This window comes from Lepidochelys kempii, chromosome 2 (assembly GCF_965140285.1).
Source record: "Lepidochelys kempii isolate rLepKem1 chromosome 2, rLepKem1.hap1, whole genome shotgun sequence".
Taxonomy (NCBI): Eukaryota; Metazoa; Chordata; order Testudines; family Cheloniidae; genus Lepidochelys; species Lepidochelys kempii.
The window spans coordinates 264616941-264635899 of record NC_136381.1 but is presented as its reverse complement, the minus strand read 5'-3'; the positions used below and the strand labels follow the sequence as shown (position 1 = coordinate 264635899).

At 47.1% G+C, this 18959-nt stretch overlaps 1 protein-coding gene across 5 annotated transcripts in view; it reads left to right on the top strand.

The window, feature by feature from the left end:
* ALS2CL (ALS2 C-terminal like) overlaps positions 1-18959 on the top strand; it is a 63087-nt gene that overhangs the window by 18595 nt on the left and 25533 nt on the right. For 3 of the 5 annotated variants that reach the window (XM_073334845.2, XM_073334842.2, XM_073334844.2), the window contains exons 2-9: positions 6289-6397; positions 7615-7807; positions 9447-9512; positions 11981-12146; positions 13048-13176; positions 14496-14615; positions 15674-15750; positions 17520-17589. In XM_073334845.2, the coding sequence (XP_073190946.1) occupies positions 6292-6397; positions 7615-7807; positions 9447-9512; positions 11981-12146; positions 13048-13176; positions 14496-14615; positions 15674-15750; positions 17520-17589 (927 nt within the window). In that variant the 5' untranslated portion in view covers positions 6289-6291. Of the gene's footprint in view, positions 1-3987; positions 4076-6288; positions 6398-7614; positions 7808-9446; positions 9513-11980; positions 12147-13047; positions 13177-14495; positions 14616-15673; positions 15751-17519; positions 17590-18959 lie in introns of those variants that run through there. The other 2 variants (XM_073334847.2, XM_073334843.2) reach the window with 2 other exon arrangements.

The window sequence follows — 18959 nt, the reverse complement described above, 5'->3', positions numbered from 1 at the left end:
ACTGGTGTGGAGAAAATAAATAAAGAAGTGTTGTTTACTCCTTCTCATAACACAAGAACTAGGGGTCACCAAATGAAATTAATAGGCAGCAGATTTAAAACAAAAAAAGGAAGTGTTTTTTCACACAATGCGCAGTCAGTTTGTGGAACTCTTTGCCAGAGGATGTTGTGAAGGCCAAGGCTATAACAGAGTTCAAAAAAGAACTAGATATGTTCATGGAGGTTAGGTCCATCAATGGCTATTAGCCAGGATGGGTAGGAATGGCGTCCCTAGTCTGTTTGCTAGAAGCTGGGAATGAGTGACAGGGGATGGATCGCTTGATGATGACCTGTTCTGTTCATTCCCTCTGGGGCACTTGGCATTGGCCACTGTTGGAAGACAGGATACTGGGCTAGATGGACCTTTGGTCTGACCCAGTCTGGCTCTTCTTATGGTTCAAACTTGTATCCATCCAATCACCAGTGGTACTTGTAGGGCTGCTTTAAGTCGCTTAATAACCAGACTTTTCTGAAATGCTGATCTTGAGATTTTTATGCCACTCATCGCTGTGTTACCCAAGATACTGCATCGTGGCATTCAGCTTGCTAGAAATGCTGTACTAGCCAGAGCAGCCTGAAGATTGCCCTTGAAATGCCTTGATTCCACAGCACCACAAGTGCAAAAGCAACTTGCTTTTCCAAAGTGCACCACTGTGTTTGAGAACGTTTTATAGGGTTGCCAACATTATATTTAAAAAAATAAGGGACTGTTTTCTTAGAGTCCCTGCACCTCCCCTTCTCCCAATAGTATTATGAATAATAAAAAGTGGGACTCACCTACGTTCACCAGGGGTATTTCTTGCTGCTTTTTGCAGCACTCAGCAACTCCCGATTGTGTTGTACAGAGATGCGGGGCCGGGGAAAGGGATGTCACTGTTAATAAGAGACTGTTGGCAACCCTATGTGATACTAAACTGAGCTCCTGTCTCTCCTGCCTGGATGCTAAAGACTTCATGGACCTGAAAATTAAGGTCAGTCCCAATGCTCTTGTCAAAACTCTTCTGTCTCCCTTGACTTTTGATGGCATATTTGCAGCTGCCTCTGGAGAGGAGCGTGCTAGAGATGAAATGATGGAGCCCCATGATAAATCATTGGGATGAAAGGCACCAAAAGTATTTGGAAGAGGAATTGGTCTGCAGCCCAACCCTTAGCTCTATGAGGCAACTTGTTTGTACAACTTTACATATAGACACACAGTTGCCCAACTGGGAAGAACTAAGGCATGAACAAAACCATGTCAAGTATGTTGTGACCCTGTTTGGGGTAGGGAGCATCTTCTTTGTGTCTGCAAAGTGTCTAGCTCAATGGGAAACTGATCGTTGAGTGAGGCTCCCCTAAGAAAAAGAACCTCTTGGTTTGGTTGCAGTAGTGCCTGACGTGCTGTAGGTACATCCCAAACACAGAAGGGCTCCGTTCCTGCCCTGGAAAGTGCAGAATCTAAAAAGGCAAAGGCAGCGTGGGGGGAAGGCATTCCTAAGTTCAGAAATTTTAGGCATGTGCTTACCAATATCCTTATTAGGGGTGTCTTCACTGCAAAGTTAGCTTGGGTTAGACTAGCCTGGGTCTGAGTAGCCCCACTGGAAAGCCCTCCCTGAACTATCATTTCCTCACTGATGCTGTGCTCCCTTGTGTGTTGCTAGGACTTCTGGGGGCACCTCTTTTGTCCAGCAGTAAGCTGAATGGCTCTCGTATTCTTTCTTTCCCAGTGAATTCTGGGAGAACTTGTTGGTCCTTCTAGGCCCACAGGGGAATTGTGGGAAGGCACTGGGGGACTGTCAGCACTTGAGTGACTTAGCCTGCATCCTCACTGCAGAGTGGGTGGGTTACTAAGCTGAGTGAAAGAAAAAACTAGGCTCTAAGCCAGCATCTCCTGCTGGGAATTAATAGTCATGTTAAAGGTTCCATTACCTTCTCATTTGCAATGGATTTCGAAAACTGTCCATGATCTAACCCACTCTTCTGTAGGAAGTGGTGAGTCATGCCTAATCTCTAAGGACCTCTTCCATCAATGGTCATTCTGATGAAATAAAAGTGAGTGTAAGGTATAAGACTGCAAGTTCAAATTGGGTTTTGCTCCCACTTGGGTTGGACATTTGACCAGTCCAAAAATAAGTGGACAAATTATTTTAAAGCACTAACTTACAAGAAGAGTAACCAAAAATGAATAAGACTGTATGGCCTCCAAAAGGCTTAGCCTTAGATACTTATGTGCAACTACAAAATAAAAACCCCAAGTTCCTTAACTGAGTGAACGGAGGAAAAATATGAAACAGTGACCTTCTAGAAAATGAAAGAATGGCACCATGAGGTCATCAGAAAGATAGGCTTCCACCTATTTCAGACCATTCTTGCTTAAATATTAGACCGTATTTGATTGTGGGCACACTGAATTTTATTTGACCAGACAATTGGCTGGCTTGCCAAGCTGAATTCCCAGCTCTGCCACTGGACAGGTCAACTAACCCGTGTGTGTGTGTGTGTTCCTATCCCCCAATGGGTATAATGCTTTCTCATTTCTTAAAGACGTGCCTAGGGCCATGCATTTTGTGGAGTGCTTATTTGGCAGCTCTATTATGCCTTGGAAAGCTTATGCTCAAATAAATTGGTTAGTCTCTAAGATGCCACAAGTACTCCTTTTCTTTTTGCGAATACAGACTAACACGGCTGTTACTCTGAAACCTGGATAGGCCTTGTTACCACAGATAACCCATCCACTCAGCTGGGATTAAAGATGGCTCTCATCTAATGGATGTTTGGCTCTTGTGAGATGAGTTCGGAGCGAGGAGATCTTGGATCTGGCTTCCACATTTCACTTATCACCAGGCTTTGGGCTGCTTGGTGGAGGGTCGGATCTTGGTGGGGCCCCGGAGACAATTACTCCGTTACCCTAAAGCAGTGTTTCTCAATCTTTTTGATACCAGGGACTGGCTTGCCACTTTCCTGAACTGTCTCAGGGAGATCTTGGGGACTGCCCAAGAGGACATTCCACTACCTCTGAAACTGGATGTGAAGCATGCTGGAAGGGCAGCATGTGGGAAGCTTGTCCTATTGCTGTCCTCTAGATCAGCAGAGCACTTCATTCCCCAAGGCAGCCTGTTTGACTCCTCTCGCACCCGGTGCTAAATCCACACAGCTTTTAAAGCCAGAGCTTATGGTTACATGCAAATTAACAAGTTAACTTGTACATAATGTCAGATCTCCACAGAACTTGGCAGCTCTGATTTTTAAAGTGTCTTGATCCAGGGGTGCCAAAGATCAGTGTGTGCATAGGGTCAGTATTAAGAGTGGGAGCAGACTTCTCCAGAGTGGGTAGATCGTACCTGTGTTGTTTTTATGGATCCTACAAACTTACATGGAAAAAACAACGAAGTCTTGTGAAACGGCTGTCTGGGGGGCCATGTGACTACTGGTAAAGTTCAGTCCACCCACACTACTGCTGTACTGCAGTTTTCATTCAGTTCCTCACATGAGCGTGCCCAGTGACCTGTGCTTGCCCTTGCCTGTTGGTTATTTAAAGTCTGCAGCCCTGAATCAGCATCAACCTTGTTCAATAGGCGATGGATTTTACCTCTCCTTAGCGCCAACAGACTCTGGGCGTATATATACACACGCTATTCAAATAACTGTCTGGGTAAAGGGCTTGAGTCCAAAGAGCAGGGAAAATTGAGTTGGAAATTCTGCCTTTGCCCCATTATGCCTCCTTAGAGCATGTGCTTTAGCAAACTCATATGTCATGGATGTTGTATCAAATGCTATTTTAAAAGTGTGAGTGCGTGATTACTTAATAAGTGACATCAACCCATGGCTGCAATTTTGAGAACTAGAGCTAGTAGGCAGCCTTCCAGTGAAAGCAAAGACAGACTGCAAAAGCTTTTAGCAATGTGGTGTTTCTTTGGATCTCCTTTCTCAATGCAGTGTGCGGTGTAGGGGTTGAGAGAGAGAGAACTGGATTAGAGAAGTCCTTCATCCTGTCTCTAGTGGCCTATTCGTGATGGTTCAGAAGAAGGCATTCCTAATGCAAACTGCATGGATCAGAAGTGAGTAGGTGATTAGGAATGCGGGAAGGAGCCCGGGGTGGGAATCCGTGAAGAGCAAAGAGTAGTAAAACTGGCTGAAAGCGTGACATTTCAGCAAACTCCCCCCGCCCCCAAAATGAAAATTTCCATCAATTTCAAAATGTCAGATTTCAGCCTGATCTAACTCTGTGTTCTCTGTGGATCTAGTAGGTCTGACTGCTTTCTTCAGCCATACCAAATTACAAGGCAAAGCTAGCTGTCATGCTCCAGCTAGCTTTCACACTAACCCTGATGAAGCAAAACACTTCTTCCTAAAGCTAGGGAACATGCTTACGTGCTAATGATTCAGTGATTAGGTTGCAAGGTTGGGATTTTGGAGCTCTCGGGTTCAATTCCATGCTCTGCCAAAGACTTCTTGTGACCTTGGCCAAGTCCGTTTAGATCATAGAATCATAGAATCATAGAATATCAGGGTTGGAAGGGACCCCAGAAGGTCATCTAGTCCAACCCCCTGCTCAAAGCAGGACCAATTCCCAGTTAAATAATCCCAGCCAGGGCTTTGTCAAGCCTGACCTTAAAAACCTCTAAGGAAGGAGATTCTACCACCTCCCTAGGTAACTCATTCCAGTGTTTCACCACCCTCTTAGTGAAAAAGTTTTTCCTAATATCCAATCTAAACCTCCCCCACTGCAACTTGATGCCTAATACCTTTGAAAATCTAGTCTTAAGATAATGGTGGATGCCTACTGGGATTTTTCAGTTGCACTTAGCTGGGAATTAAACTCATTTAGGTGCTTTTGAAAATGTCCCTAGGTGCCTATAGCATCGTTAGGTTCCTAATACCTTTGGATCTATGGCTCTCAGTTTCTCTGTGCCTCATTTGCCAATCTGTAAGATAGGGATGATATTTCCATAGTTCATGGAGGTGTTGTATTTATCCTCGCATTAAATTGTAAGGTGTTCATATCCCAGTATTAGGGGCCATGTCAGAGCGTAAGAGATCTATGTGAGGAGAAATTTCATCTTCATGTCTACAGGCAGTAGAAAAAATGCACCTAAAACCAAAACTGTTTAGATGACTACTGTCTTTTTGACTCTTTTTTCACTTCTGCTTTCTGGTTCATTAGTCCCCCGCACTCGTGCAGTCTGGAACTCGGAAGGTGAGTGAGGTTAAGACGCCTGTCTTGTCTCGATTTTATTATCATGTACAGGCATTTTCTGTCCCAGTCGAACCACCAGTGTTCTTGTAAAAACCAGCTTTTTAAGTCCTGTGCACTGTTCCAACGATACGGAATTTCATAACCCTGTAATTTGGGGAAGTTAAGTGCCCAGGGCTATCTCAGAGAGCCTCAAAAAAAAAAAAAGTCTTGTTTTGTAATCTTAGTTACAGTGGCACGTTTTCTATTAGCGGTATCTCCAAACCGCATTCATCCTGCCCTTGATTTTCTTCACTGGTTGGGTTCTTTCCATTGTGGCTCTCCATGACGTTTGCTAGCACCACTTGGGTTAGTATTTTTCTCTTTTTAAAGAGGAAGCAATAGGAATTTGTTGGTTGGCCCATGGACACAAACAGTGTTACTCAAGCACTTCCGTTGTATACAGCAGTGAGGACAGATGTAACTGGACAGCCAGGGCACTCAGACTTTCTGCTCCCTTGGGGTGGATGTGGTCAGAGCAGCTGTTGTGGTGGATAGCTTGGTGGCAGCATACAACACATTTTGCTGCCAATGGAGGTGAGTTGAGGCTCAGTGGCACACAGCTAATGACGGGGGAAGTTTGAACTAACCCTGTCCTTGCCGTACGTGCTTTGGGCATAAACGGGTTTCCCTCAGGAGAGCAAGTCCAGCTCTTGGGGGATTAATTCCGTGGTAGAAAAGCTCAAGGCCTTCTTTTGAAAGCTCTGATGCTTGTTGAAGTCTTGCAAGGAGGCAGCTTGGCCCATTGACAAGGGCAGTGGTCTGAGAATTTGTGTTTGGGGGAGGGAAACTGGGCTTTGTTCCCAGCTCTGCCACTGACCTTGCTGTGTGACCTTGGGCAAGTCACTTCACCTCTCTGTGCCTCTAGTTGCCCTCCCAACTTTCTCTCTTTAGATTGCTCTTTTGGGCTGGAAGCGTCTCTCTCTGTGTGTGCAGTGCCAAGCACCAGGAGGGCCCAATTTGGGGGCCCGGAGCCCTGCTGTGAGACGAGTTGTAGGGTTCTTTATAGTGAACGGCTTTAACTCTGTTTGCAACTAGAACATGTGCACCACTGAAGCGGCGGAGACGCTCCTACGAACAGAAGAAACCTTCTCTGCATGTCTAGCGCGTATCAACACCATCGTTCTCAAGCCCTTGCTCCAGGCAGGTAAGCCCACAGAGGAGAATGTAGCCATCTGCTCATGAAGCTCTGCTTCCCGGCATCTGATCGATGCAGTCCTTAGGCTTCAGTGGTAACCGGTGTCATCTGGCACAGAGCTGACTGAGGCAGGTGTATTGGAAGGTGTTCTAACCTGGGGAAATGGAATCTAAACCCAGTTCAGCTTAATCAGAGCTCTAAGGCTACGTCTACACTACACAGTACCAGAAGTGGTGTGTAGCGATGTGTAGCCACGCGCTGCAGTGAAAAACAAGCTGCGTCCACACTGTGATATGTAGATACATGTGTCAGTGAAAAGCTCCGGTGAGGGAGGCAGCAGGGAAAGGCACCTTTCCTCGCAGAGGGGGAAGGGCACCAGCAGCTGGGAGATGGCAGAACACTACATGGCAAAAATAGCAATGTAAACGGGGAAGGCAAGGCTTGGGTGAGTAGGGAGTCGTGTAGGGTCTGTATTCAGGGGCATAACCACACCCTTCAGGTGTGTCTATGCTTTACTTGCCTAAGCTATGCCTTGTGGTCTACACTGCTACTTAAACCCATGCAAAGGGTGCTGCCCTAGTACATACTCCACAAGGTTGCATGTGACCTCTGGTCCAAGACACAGGCTTGGATCGTTGAGGGCTGTTTCCTTGCTCTTACTGGAGTAAATCCAGATTCCCACTCGTGTGAGAATAGAGTCACACCCATAGTAGATCTAAACTGGTGATACTTTCCATTCAGGTCCTTGGTGTTGAAAACCACACCCCCAATCTTGCATCCACTTGCAAGTTTGTTTCAGCACAGAGGAGTGAAGTTCTAACTGTTCTCACTTCCTTGCTTAGTCCCCTAAACCGCTGTGCCCCTTCTGCCTTATCATCTTGATAGGGATGACCACCTAGCTCTGCGCAAATAGTACGTATACAGCCAGATCCTCAGCTGGGGTATATTAGTGTCACTTCAAACACCAGTACACGCAAGCTGAGGATGTGATCCACACAACTTCTTAAGGTAGAGGGTGCCGACACATGCTAGCCATCAGCTCTTCTCTCTGGAGAATCTCAGCTGCCCTGTTCGTGTGTCTCCCAGGAGATGACTTGGGCCTCATCACCAAGTCCTGCCTTGAGTGCAGGAGACTGGACTAGAAGACCTCTCAAGGTCCCTGCCGGTCCAATGCGTCTATCGTTCTATGACTTCGTAGTATCCTCTCTTCTTGGTCTCTTTCAAAGAGCCTTCTGAGCAAAAAGGAAAGGATAATTTGAAATTATTGCTGCTTTTGAACGACCGCTTCCACGCTCTCTGGGACCTGACAGAGGAAAACCACCGGACGCTGAAACAGAAGTTCAGCATCTCCGAGTCGCTCTGCCTCCAAGACCTCTACATCCTGTGGAAGGGAGACCTGTTTCTCAGTATCTACATCCAGTAAGTACAAAGACACTATTATGTCAATTACTGAAGCAAACCTATAGACTAGAGGATCAGGATGAAATCTTTGTCTATCTCAACAGTTCTCAAGCTGTGGGTCGGGACCCCCAAGTGGGTCATGAGCCCATTTGAATGAGGTCGCCAGGGCTGACTTAGACTTGCTCGGGCTTGGGGCTGAAGCCAAAGCCCGAGGGCTTCAGCCCTGGGTAGTGGAGCTCAGGTTACAGGCCCCCTGCCTGGGGCTGAAGCTCTTAGGCTTCAGTTTTGGCCCCCTCGCCTGGAGCATTGGGGCTTGGGCTTTGGCCTCTCCACCTGGGACAGTGGGGCTCGGGTAGGCTCAAGCTTCAGTCCCCCCTTCTGGGGGCATATAGTAATTTGTGTTGTCAAAGGGGGGTCATGGTGCAATGAAGTTTGAGAACCCCTGGTATTTAGTTGGTATCCTTTCTCTAGCTGTGGCTGTGATTTTCCTCTAAAGAGGTTTAAGATGAACACTTGCCTTCTGGTGCACACTGATATTTAGAAGCTTTAAAAGGGTGGAGGGTGGGGATATATGACATGACTGAGTTATATGCAAACAGAGTTCGTGTTGTGATCAGGATGAGAGGACTTGTGTCTAGATCGGGGTGGGGTGCAGGGCTGCAAGCAGACCTCACTGGGACACGGAGTGGAAAAAGTAACATGTCACAGTCATTAGAATCTATTAAAGCCCAACCGCCGAGGAGACTGCTCCTATTCATAAGTGTTTTCAGGATTGGGCTCTGGTGTGCTATAAATGCCATTAAAATCTGGGTTGACCGGCAGATTATCATTGCACCGCCGTTCGTTAGAAACGCAATCATCCCAAACTCAGGATTCTGGATATCATGCCATGCTCCCTGTATAGGCTGGGCTCCGCGTGGGTGTCGGGGGCCCGTGCTAGCAGATCGGATTGCTTATGCATCCTGCTTATGCATCCAATCCTGCAATGTCCCATGCTTAGCATGCAGGGTGATCTGATTCTGCGGGCACACGCTGGTGCGTTAATGGTGGGAGAGAGCTTCGGTAAGAATGTATCTGTCTCCCTCTCATGCTTCTGGGGAGCAGCACCATGTGGGTGGTGAGGCAGGGGGATAGATTTTACAGATGCTAGAACAGCCCGCCTGCAGCAGAACACCTGGTGGTTTTAAGTAATTAGACAAAATGGAGCTGAACACATGCTGACAGTGTGGCTGTCTGCTTCTAGTGGCGAGACCATGTATACTGGGTTTAGTCTAGCAGACCTGGTTCTGTGCCTCAATAGAAGCCCATAGGTTTCGATCACAGGCCTTGGATTCAGTCCCTGCAGACTAACTCTCCAGGGTGGTTGTTGCCTGAGTAAAGTCGATCTTAAGGTACTTTCCTGGTAATCAGTCTAGTGGAGAATGTTCCCCATTAATAATCCCCCAAGGGAAGTTTATACAGGGCATTGGAGAGCATACTGTAGGGGACATATATGGAGGGAATAGTCTGTGGGCTTAGTCTCCATCTCTGACGCCCTGGGCAAAAAGGCAACAGACACGATGGGCTTCCAAACGAGCCACAAGATTCTCCCAGTGCCTCTTCAACCTGGTAGCTACTACTTGACCCAAGCTCGGCCTCTCTTTCTCTTTCCCTACAGGTACTTTGTCACCTTTGCAAACTGTGTTGTAGTCCAGGGCTTTGACCAGGCGGCAAAGAATAAAAGGTTAGTGGCTTCAGACCCTCCAGCCTCCTGTTCAGCCTGAGGGAATAATCCTGCCTGCATGAGGGAAAGCTAAAAGAGTGAGACTTCAAGCAGGTCCTAGAGTCCCCTGGCTTATGGGCGCTGGCCCTGCTACAATGATATACTGGCTAGAAAATGGCTCATTGCTACAGTAATCCAGCCAGTGTGTTAATGGGACGACACTGAGTAATCTCTTCTTCATGGCTATGGCCTCCACCTACAATGCAGACTGCTCCCAGCTTCAGTGGAGGCCACGATGCCAGGTTGCACCCTAACCACTAGGCTAAACGTTATATGGGGAGGTACCACCACCACCTCCACGGACGTTGAATTTGGCCCTTTAAAAAGGCCAGGAAACACCTGCGTTGGGTCAAACCACTTGGTCAAACCACTTTTTAAATAAGTGGTTTGACGCAAAGCATGTGTTTCCTGGCCTTTTTAAAGGGCCAGATTCAAACGCTTTGGGTCAAACCACTTATTTAAATCAAGCATGTGTGTTGGGTGGAACTGCTGCTGAAATGTCTCAACTTTTGAATTTGAACCGAAAAATCCGTGATTTGCTCAGCCCTGTTAGCGACAGAACGGAGTGTTTAGATCCTCAGCAGGAAGGAGAGCAAAAAGCCTGCGCTGCTTAATGGGTCACAGCATGTAAACCGAAGAGGGCAGCTGCTTTTTAAGGTAGGTCCACACTGAAGTCAGGAGGGGTGATGGCAGCATGTGTAAACCTAGCTGACCTAGCTCGAGTCCTAATGGCCATGAAGCTGCAGTTGTATGCACTGTGTGTGGGCTGTACAAGTCTTCCTGGAACCTTGGAACTGCCCCCAGGGCTAAGCTGTGGCAGTACACTTCAGCACAGCTTCGCTGCTCCAGTACCCAAGCTATCTGAGCTGCAATTGCACACTGACTTCGGGCTAGGTAGTCTCCTAGAGCCAGAGCTGCTGCTCCTCTCTTTCACTGTCTTGATGGATTCTGAGATGGTCCTTAGCTCAAAATCAGGAGGGATCCCCTGTGATTTGCTCTCCCAGCTCCTTCCAGCAGATCTTGCTGGGAAACAATGAGGGGAGAGAGCCTCTGAGGTAAAGAGAGGCAAGCAATGAAAAGGTCAAAGACCTCGGTATCCAGCAGAAGCTCCATTTCGGGTCCACTGAATCACATCTTGTGCAATTTTTCAGGTGCGTCGTGGACACCGACCATGCAAACTGCCATTTGAATAAAAAATTCAAAAGCCTGCTCATAATTAGGCACGAGTAACTGCGGCAGAATTGCAAAATCGCTCAGGTAGAGAGCAGATAAAATCAGAACTGCTGGAGGATTTGTCCTGTTAGAAGTGTTCAGAGACTTATTTAACTTCCAGTCAGAACTGGGAGGCCTGGAAATTTGCACATACTATAAACAATGTTTTCTCTGCTATTTGAAAGATTTTTGTAGACTTGCCAAGGACAATAGCAGAGCTGCTGGCTGTGCTGTCAACTTGCTCCTTCCAGATCAGTGGCTTTCAACCTGTGGTCTGCGGACCCTGGGGGTCTGCAGACTGCCTAAGATTTCCAAAGGGATCCACACCTCCATTTAAAATTTTTAGGGGTTCTCAAATGAAAAGGGTTGAAAACCACTGGCCTAGATGCTGCAAAAGTAACTTCCCCCTTCCCTTAATTCCTGATCAGTTTCACTCGGTGAGTTATGACGTGTAACAGATCTATAGTCAAATGACTGCATTTCAACGCTGTACGGTTTTGGTTGGCAGCCAGCATATAATGGTGCTAATCAAAAATATAAAGATAGAGTTGGGGGTGAGGGCTGTGTGCATTAGCGGTAGGGGAACCTTACATGGTTAAGGTAAATATTCAAACTTTGCGGTTTTCATTCAAATTTTGGGTCTGTTAAACTGAGCCAGGAACTTCATTACAGTAGCTTTTCTTGCACTATGTTTATTGCCGGTCCGTACCGTAATGAGTCCTGTGGAAAAGGATATTGAACAGACAAGCGAGCTGCACTTCAGTAGTTTGGGGCTTTTATCTGAATCAGTCCACTAGTGTATTTGTGCCTAGTGTGGAGCACCGTCAGCGTGACTATAACTCCATACTCCTTGTATGTACTTTACAAAAAGAGTAAGTGATTTTTGCCCAAGGTCACATAGCAGGCCAGCGGCAGGTGTGGAATAGAGCTCTGGCATACAGTCTCCCAGTCCAGTGACTGCCATACTAGGCTACACTTCTGCATGCTTGCTGTGTGCGCTACATTGGCCATAGTTACCGACATCCCTGCTTGGGAGTCACCTGTGCCCTGTCAGCAGAGTTGCTGGGTAGCATGGGTGTGACTGAATGTTTGTTTGGCTGAGCAGGTGGGTGGTAGTGAAAGGCTGCCTCATTAAGAGAAGCAGGTTAGACACGACTAAGTGTGGGGGACGCATGCCTGGTAATGAACTGGTGTCTTGTTGACTGGAAACTTTGCAGTGAATTCTGGAAGACGCACAAGACAGCGCTGAAGCAATTCCTTGCAGACTTCACCTCTGAGACATCCATACCAGTGGCCCTGCATACAGTACTCCATAAACCTCTCCGGGATCATGTGCAGCAATATGCCCTCATCCTTACCAGGCTCAGCGAGGCCATTGGCAAGGTAAGCGACTATCCATACTGGTATTCGACAACCAGTCTCAGTATTTCATACACAGAGCTCTGGAGTATTGGGATACTGTAACCACCATATGCTGTAAGGAAAATGTATTTAACAGGATGGTAGGGAGCTGTGTTGGTGAAGATTCCTTCATCTAAGGTCCTAAAACACTTTACTGTACAATCATTAGGCATTGCCTAAACTTTCTCCCAGCTCTAGTTACAAATAGTTTGCAAAAAAAGTGCTTTTGGTCTACCTGAAAGTGTTGAGTTTGCCAAATAGTTTAAACTGAACCAAAAAAATTAAAACGTTTTGGAAATGTCCAAATGAAATACTTGTTTTGACCTGACTCGAAGTTATTTTGACTTTCCGATGCACCAAAAATCTCAATTTGATTTTTGGTTTGACCTGACGTGAAACTTACGTTTTTTGTTTGTTTTTTTTGGAATTGCCAATGTATAGAAAAATCCACTATTTGCCCAACTTAAATAGCAACATAACGCAGGCCACTCATAATACAGCCAGGCATACAGAAGTAACTGGCCCAAGTTCACCCAGTAAGCAGAGGTGGCAGAACTGGGAATAGATCCCAGAGGCTTGATGCTGTAATTTGCTTTAACCAGTAGACAATACTGCCTGCCAATAGAATGACCGATTCGAAGGTCAAAAGGGATGGTAGTGATCACCTAGTCTGACCTCTTGTATAACACAGGCCAGAGAACTCCCCCAAAATAATTTCTAGAGTAGAGCTTTTAATAATCAGCAGTTCACAAGCTAGTAATAAGGGTCAGCTCAATGAATTCAGAGGTGCCAAGGCTGTCCTACAGCTGTAATGTAGTAAGAGATGGAGATCTAGTACAGTTCTAGCTGAAACGTTCCTAACGGCGCATTCTCTTGTTGACAGAGCCGTGACAGAGAACTCGTCACCAGTGCGGCCAAGCAATATGCCAAGCTGCAGTCTTTCATCAGCCAGGTCCTGGATGAAGCCTGCCTGACCAAAGCCCTGTGGAAGTCCTTGGGGCACAAACTCACAGTGAGTCAGAAACAGCATCTCAGTGGCCCTCCAGTCTGTGGTCCTTCATGGTCATGCTGATGGTTCGGGACAAGAGATTCCAGAGCATGCATTGAACTGGGAACTAGACAGGCCCTCATGAAGGGAGTCCTTTATTGCACCCGCTTTACCAAAGGGGTGGCCATTCTAATACCTTCCCCGTGGTTCTGGAGAGCCATACGGTAGGCCCTAGGTCTTGTATTCTCAGGTTAGGTTCCATAATGGGTTCATTCACGGAGGCTGTTCAACATCCCCTTCACCAAAGAAGGGTGACCCCCAAAATATTCAGCTGTCAGTTTGGCTTAATTGACTAGCAAAATCTCCAAACCCGCCTCAAATGGTACAAAACCCCCATTCCTGCCTCAGACCTCCACACAACTGCCCCGATCAGATCCCCAAATGCTCCCTTTTCAGTCTGTACAAATCCCCACCGCCCTTCCGTCCCAGGAGGCCTGTGTTCTGCCTATCTGGGGGTGGCACTCCAACCTCTGAGCAGGAGCCCTGCTGCCTGCTATTCCTTCAGCATCCTTTCTCCTTAAAAGGTGCAAGTAATAGCGGCCAAGCTCCTGCTGGTGTCTTGAAGCCTACAAAATATACATGGCCTCCCTAATCCTCTACTTGGGGGTGACCAACCGTCCTGCTCCCCTACCCTGGGACTTGCAGGGGTCTGTCTCATGTTCCTTTACCTGGGAGCAGCAGCAGGCTCTGGCTGTAACTCCTCTTCCATGGCACTTCCAGCAAGTGCTTGTCCCCACCAGAAGTGAGAGAACGTTTATCCAAAGACCTCAACTGCAGTGTCTTCAGTTTTTTGTTCCAAAACTAGGCAAGAGTTCAGGAGGCTTCCTATGTTATCTGCTTCCTTCCACCCCTCTCTTCCTGGGGAGGCAAAGTTAGTATTGCTCCCACGTTTTAGTCTTCTCTAGGGCTGTGTGACTGGTTCAGACGTGACTATAAGCTTGCTTGAACCAGGCCCCGTTCAAGCGTATGGAACCCAAATGTTCTTGGGGACAAAGACTGATGTAGACTCAATGAAGACTTATCTAGGTCTCCTGCTTCCAGGGTGCACCCTTGGAGGTTTCCAAGGGTTCTCCATCACTGGAAACCTTGCATGGTTGAAGCTCTAGTTTGAGGAAACTCTTCTGTTTGGCTGTTTCTGCCCCCATAGCTCTCTAACATTGGCAGTCAGCAAGTCTCTCTGAGGTGATCAGAGTGAGATACCCTGTACCTAGTCCTATAGATGCTTCTCTTTGCGAGTCCATGAGCTCTTTCTCCATCACATACTTTCTTGGTTCCCTTGGCAGGACTTGCTCTGTGTTCCTGAGCGCAGGCTGCTGGAAGACAGCAAAAACCTTCCTGTCTTTGCCAGCGTGGGCCGAACCGACCGGGTTCTGCTCTTTGATGACATCCTAGTGCTGATTCAGGTGAGTCGGCCCTGGGAGAAGGATAAAGAGCTAACATAGTCATCGTGAAAGGCTCAATGCTGCTAAAAGTGACACCACTTCAGTTCAGATACCATAGCGGAGTCTGGCTGTAGTTTGAAATGCTCCAGCTCAGATCCATGTATGTTTTGATTCTCAATGGAGATCAAGAAAGCTGGGTGGGGTGGGAGAAGAACACCACTAGCATAATTTTCTTGTGCCATCATAACAAACTCATGCTACTTAATGTCCATGTTTGGAAGTGTACTTGGCTCTTTTTTTCCATGAGAAAGACTTGAACTGAAGAGATTAGTCTATAAAGCCTCAATCTGCCAATACTTACGCACGTTGTTACATGCTTGCAGGGCTGAATAGACTCGGGATGGGAAGAAGGGGTTCAAAATAAAAGCAAAGTCTTTAGAAAATTTTAAGTAATAAAGCATAGAACAACTTTTGAGCCAGAATTATTGCACCTTTCAAATGTGTTTCATTTCTCTGCTTCCCCTGCTGCTACCCTCTACCCCACATCAGTGCAGGGAGCTTGGAATCGTATTGGGATGGGCCGCATGCACTGCTGACAGATGCTACTAGAGTTGTGTGAATACCTGTGTTTTTGGAGTTGCTGGCAATTCTGGGGTGGGGGAAATATTGGGCTGAGTGAAACATTTTGTTTGACTTTTGAGCAATTTAAGGGATTTTGAATTTTTAAAATTGGAAGGAAACGTTAAAACGGTCCATTTAAAACTGGAAAATCAAAACGCTTGGTTTAGAAAGTGCCAACCCCCCCCCCCATTTTTAGACCTCTTTTTTGAATCTTTTGTTATGACACAAATAACTTGGTGACACTGACGCACGTTCTCAAAGTTATGGCATTACTGAATCTGCCTTGCTTTCTTCTCTCTTCTCTCCCTCTCCCCGCACCCCACCCCCAAATTCAGCCAAAATATTCATCCGGCTCTACACACGAAAGTCTGTCCCCTGGATCACCAGACCAGTGCTAATATCTGGGTATGCAGTATCCGCTCTTTTCAAATGGCTCATCTTTCTCTCTGCTTCTTTAGGGGAACAACTGCCAGAGTTTTGATCTGAAGCTGGTGTGGGTCGATGGATCCGGCAGTGAAAAGCCAGGCTCAGAGAAGTAAGTGAAATACTTTTGCTTTGAAAACTGGTTCAACGCCACGTATTTCAAACCATTCGCTTTGGGACCAGTCTCCTTCCCCATGCTGGTGGCTGCATGAGCAGGAATTGGCTATGGGCTATGCATGGTCCTATCTTAGACCCTCTCTCAGGAAGTTTAAATGTGCACTGCTGATTTTACTGATAGTTTGAGAATCATCAATAATAAAATGTCTTCATGACAGATTTAAGGAGTTCAATCTCATTAGCTTCTCAAAAGCCAAAACTCAGATATAGGGTGTAAATACCATCCTGGGGAGAAAATACCAGACATTAAAGGGCTCTCCAGTGTAATGGAGAGAGGTATAGTAGGAACTTATGGATGGAAACTGAAGCCAGACAAATTCACATTTAAAAACAAGGAACAGACTTCTAATGTGAGGGTGATTTAACCACTGGAACACGCTACCCAGAGAAGTGATGGATTCTCCATCTCTTGATGTCCTTGGACCAAGACTGGTGGCTTTTTTTGGAAAAGATGTTTGAGCCAAATCCAGTGGTGAGATGGAGCCAGTTCGCACCGGTTCGCATGAACTGGTTGTTAAATTTTGAAGTCGGTTTAGAACCAGTTGTTAAAGGGGTGGGGAAGCTCAGGCGGGACGGGCAGGATGTGGCCCACGGAACCGTCCTGTCCGTCATGCCTGAGCTCTCGGCTGGGGAGGTTCCCATGTGAATTTTTACTGACCTGGTGGCATTCCAAGCCTTCGGTGGCACTTCGGCAGTGGGTCCTTCACTCGCTCCGGGTCTTCGGCGGCATTTCAGCGGCGAGTCCTTCAGTGCCGCCGAAGACCCAGAGGGACTGAAGGACATGCCGCCGAAGTGCTGCCGAAGACCCGGAGTGAGAGAAGGAACCGGTTCTTGAGCTTCTGGCAGCTCATCACTGGCCAAATCTAAGTTATTGGGTTCAATCCAGGGGTAAGTGGCTGGAGTTCTCTGGCCTATGTTGTTCAGGAGGTCAGGCTAGATGGTCATAACGGTCCCTTCTGGTCTTAAAAATCTTTGAATCCAAGTGGCAATTACTTGGCTGCTGGGTCAGTCTCTGGAATATGTTCATAGAGTTGAAGGCCAGAAGGGCCTATCAGATCTTCATCTGACCTCCTGTCTGTCACAGACCACCACACCAATGCCTTCCAGCATCCCCACACCAAACCCAACAACCCAAGTATTGTAGGCTACGGGAGACTGGACATGTACCACCAGCAGAGAATAGGAAGGACTGAGGTGCACCAGTGCCCGACGCCCAGATAATCCTGGCAAGTGACTTGCACCCCCACGCTCCGAGAGAGGCAACACTCCCCCCCTCCCCCACCAAGGTCACTGCCAATCTGACCTGGGGGACCATTCATTCATTCCCACCCCACGTATGGTGTTCAGTTACTCCCTGAGGATGTGAGCAAGAACCAACCAGCCAAGCACCAGAGAAAGAACGCTCCGAGAACGCCAGAGCCCTGGCCCACCTGCCCAGTGTCCCATCTCCAATTGTGGCTACCCTGATCCTTCTGGGCGGTTTTATCTCCTTCCTCTGAATATATCGAGGGGAGGAAGAGAGGGAAATCCCTTTCTGACCCTTGCAGGTGGTTAGCAGATGCCCTAAAGTATGAGGTTTTTAGGCACATAAACCAGAAGTTGAGTACAAAGTAGTCAGAAAAGGGCAGTAAAGTCTTGCTGTGGACTGCCTGTAGAGAGAGCTCTTGCCTTTCCCCACCTCCCTAATATTGCCTTTCTGCTTAGCAGGCATACGGTTCATATTGTCACACCAGAAGAAGGGTTCTTCCTCTCTACCAAAGAGCCACGGATAAAGGTGAGTTGAAGGGACAGAAGTGTGCTGTAGATTCACTGTGTGCAATACCAGGGCCGTCCTGGCTGTTTGAATAAGGAGAAGACATCAAAGCTTGAAATGCTTACCATGGGTATAAGTTTCAGAGTAGCAGCCGTGTTAGTCTGTATTCGCAAAAAGAAAAGGAGTACTTGTGGCACCTTAGAGACTAACCAATTTATTTGAGCATGAGCTTTCGTGAGCTACAGCTCACTTCATCGGATGCATTCAGTGGAAAATACAATGGGAGATTTATATACACAGAGAACATGAAACAATGGGTGTTACCATACACACTGTAAGGAGAGTGATCACTTATTATGAGCTATTACCAGAAGGAGAGCGGGGGGGTGGGGGTGGGGGTGGGGGTGGGGGAGGTATTCAACAGAACAGTATACACGCCTTCTCCAACTTGGCTGTTTTCCCCAAACAATATATGTTGTCAGAAGTTGCAGCAGCTGCCTGTTCTCTTGAACAACATCCAATTGATCTGAATATTTAGGCGGTGACGTGGTCATCCTGGTTAACCAGGCCTGTAGGCGTACAGGCTCAACACAGGCCAACTGGGCCAAGAAATCACATAGTTGCAACAGACTGGGGTTAAGGCTCTTCTCAGTCAACTGGAAGAGTTTGGTGAAGAATTTCAGAACACTGTTACAGAATTTAGCGGAGAGATTTTCATTGGCTGTTGCCATTGTGATCGAGACCAGTTCTCCACTCTCTGAGAAGAATTCCTCCATGGCTTTCTGGGCCTGGCTGCTCTCCAGCTCCTTCTCCAGATCCTGCAAACACTCCTCCAAAATAGACTCATCTAGGCCACTATCAGGGTCTGAGTGATTAGCAAGTATGTTATAACATCCTTTGATTAACTTCTCATAAACATCAGCCAGGAATTCATCAGACTCCGCAGGGCCCAGGATCCTTTCTAGGGAGTTGCTGCTGATCTCTGCCACACTCTCCATACTGGTCTCCAACAGAAGGGGCAACAGGGTACGAATAAGTGCAGTTTTTAGCTTTTGTTCGTAGGCTGATTCTTGGGATGTCCAGTCCTTGCTCATGTCCTGATTAGAAGTATAAGGTGGCCGCGTATCTGCCTAAATCCAGAGTGGGATGCTCCAGTGTGGTTATTGGATGTTCTGTCTTCAACTTGAAAACTGAGCTCCCAGATGAGTAACTGGCAGGAATTTCCTAGTGTGGGAGCAGTGATCCAACATGATTACGTGGCGGTGGGTAGATAAATGAGTAATATTGGACCTGGCTGGGGGCCGCGTGCCTGGTTCCCTGGAATGTAGCTTGTCAGGAGCCATTTGTTCTTTAATTCTCCCATTCCCACCTCCAACCTGAATCCTCTGGTC